This window comes from Neopelma chrysocephalum, unplaced genomic scaffold (genome assembly GCF_003984885.1).
Source record: "Neopelma chrysocephalum unplaced genomic scaffold, ASM398488v2 Primary Assembly neopelma1_165186, whole genome shotgun sequence".
Classification (NCBI taxonomy): domain Eukaryota; kingdom Metazoa; phylum Chordata; class Aves; order Passeriformes; family Pipridae; genus Neopelma; species Neopelma chrysocephalum.
In genome coordinates this window covers 1-1,799 of record NW_020935690.1, presented here as the reverse complement: position 1 = coordinate 1,799, position 1,799 = coordinate 1, and the positions used below count along the sequence as shown (strand labels likewise).

At 57.1% G+C, this 1,799-nt stretch overlaps 1 protein-coding gene across 1 annotated transcript; it reads right to left on the bottom strand.

The window, feature by feature from the left end:
• Positions 1–6: 6 nt before the first annotated feature.
• LOC113962419 (protein misato homolog 1-like) lies at positions 7–1,630 on the bottom strand (the record flags this gene model as incomplete). Its single annotated transcript, XM_027673175.1, has 5 exons — positions 7–501; positions 668–798; positions 887–988; positions 1,198–1,385; positions 1,499–1,630. Coding segments are annotated over 5 exons (792 nt in total), but the record flags the coding sequence as incomplete, so codon positions are not given.
• Positions 1,631–1,799: the final 169 nt, after the last annotated feature.

The following is a 1,799-nucleotide window of genomic DNA, read 5'->3' as shown; positions in this document are numbered from 1 at the left end:
CAAATCCACTTTGCACAGTTATAAAAAACAAACAAACAAACAAACAAACAACCCCAAACATACAAAAATAGCCCCCCAAAAGCAGCTTTCCTCCTCTACAGCACAGCTGTGAGTAGCTGGAGAATTCAAGCCAGCCTTTGTAAGGGGATTTTGGTGAAATGAGAAGGAAGCAGCAGCTGGATCATCCCCAAAGCCATTCCCGTTATTCCCAAAGTGTCTTAAAGAGGCTCCCACTCCCTCTATCCCTGGGAATAAAGGTGGGTCAGTCTGAATCCGCCTCATCCTCGGAGCCATCCCCCCCAAAGCCCGTTTCATAGCACTGGGACAGAGTCTTGAGCTCCTCCAGGGCCTGCTGGAAGTCGTCCTGTTCCACCCCGGCCGTGAAGAAGCTGCTCCAGCGCCGCACGTTCCGCGCCCGCAGGTCCCGCCAGAGGCCCGAGAGCAGCTGGTGCAGGACAGGGGAGGCCTGCAGGGCTGCCAGCACGGGGATGCTCTGCACACCTGGGGGGTCACACCAACAGCTGGGGTTAAACAGCCCCCAAAATCCGGGGCCTGGCCCCGTTCCCCTTCACCTCGGCACAAAGAGCCGCTCGACACTCGGAACTCGTGCCCTGCAAACCCTCCAGGGTGGGGTTGGTTTGGTGGTGTTTTAGTGGGTTTTTTTTACCTCTGCTGGGCCCTGCCGAGGAGTGACCCAGAGCTTTGTCCTGGAGGAAGCCTTGTCTGGTCAGGAGAGGGGAGAAGAACTGGGGGAAGGGAGGTCGGGTGTCGCAGGGCTGCTGGAGCACGTGGGCTGTGCTGGGGGGGAACAGGGGAATAAAGTTACCCCAAAACGCCCTCAAAACTGTTCCCTGGTCTAAACCAACCCCTCCCTGCCTGTACCCACCTGAAGGAGCCTGGGAAGTGGGTGTGGAGGTAGAGCTGGAGCATCTCCTCGGGGCTCTCACAGCCCTGCAGGGGCGCCCGGGGCTGCTGTCCCAGGGAGCTGCTGCAAAGGAAACCAAATCAGGGCTTTCCAGGCTGAAAACACCACTGGCTCAGCTGCTTTTTAGCTGGTTTTGCTCTAAAATTGAACTGGCTCAGTCACTAGACTGCTCCTCCATCCGAAGGGAGGGGTTTGGGATGACTCCCGGGAGGAATCACCGCTGGCAGAGCCGCAGTTCCAGGGGCAGAGGTGCAGTTCAGAGGCTGATTTACCTGCTGGGCCTTTCTTTGCAAACTCCTCGGAGCACAACAGACTGAGCAAAACAGCAGCTGACCTTTTGCTCCCTCCAGGAGGGCAGGAGGAGCTTCCAGGGCACGTCCTGCTGGTGGGCACTTAAAATCTCTGGGAGCGAGGAGCCGGGAAAGGCAGGGAAGGGGAGAGACGCCCACGCAGCCACAACCTGGATCAGGGTGGGGAAAACAGCCTGGAACACACTCCTGGAAGTGCAGAACAGCATCCCCTGCCCGCAGCAGGGCTGGAGGGATCAGGGGTGGCTGGTTTTGGTGTCCTCACCTTCCTCCCAGAGAAGGTGAGGGAGTCAGCAAAGTGCACCATGGAGCCCTGGGACGACCAGAGCCGGTAGGGAACCGTGAGGGTGTCAAGTGCTGCTGCCAAAATTGCACTGCTGTGGTAGTTCAGGGATGGCTGCGAGGAGAAAAAGGGGGACAGTCACAGGGCAAGTCCCAGTCACCAGTTCCTTACCCCAGTTTTGTGTATTTAACTTAATTGTGCCCTTGAAAAAGGTGTTTAATGGTTATTTCGGGGTCGGGATAAGGAGTCAGTGTGTAACAGTTATTCCAGGTTTGGGATAAGG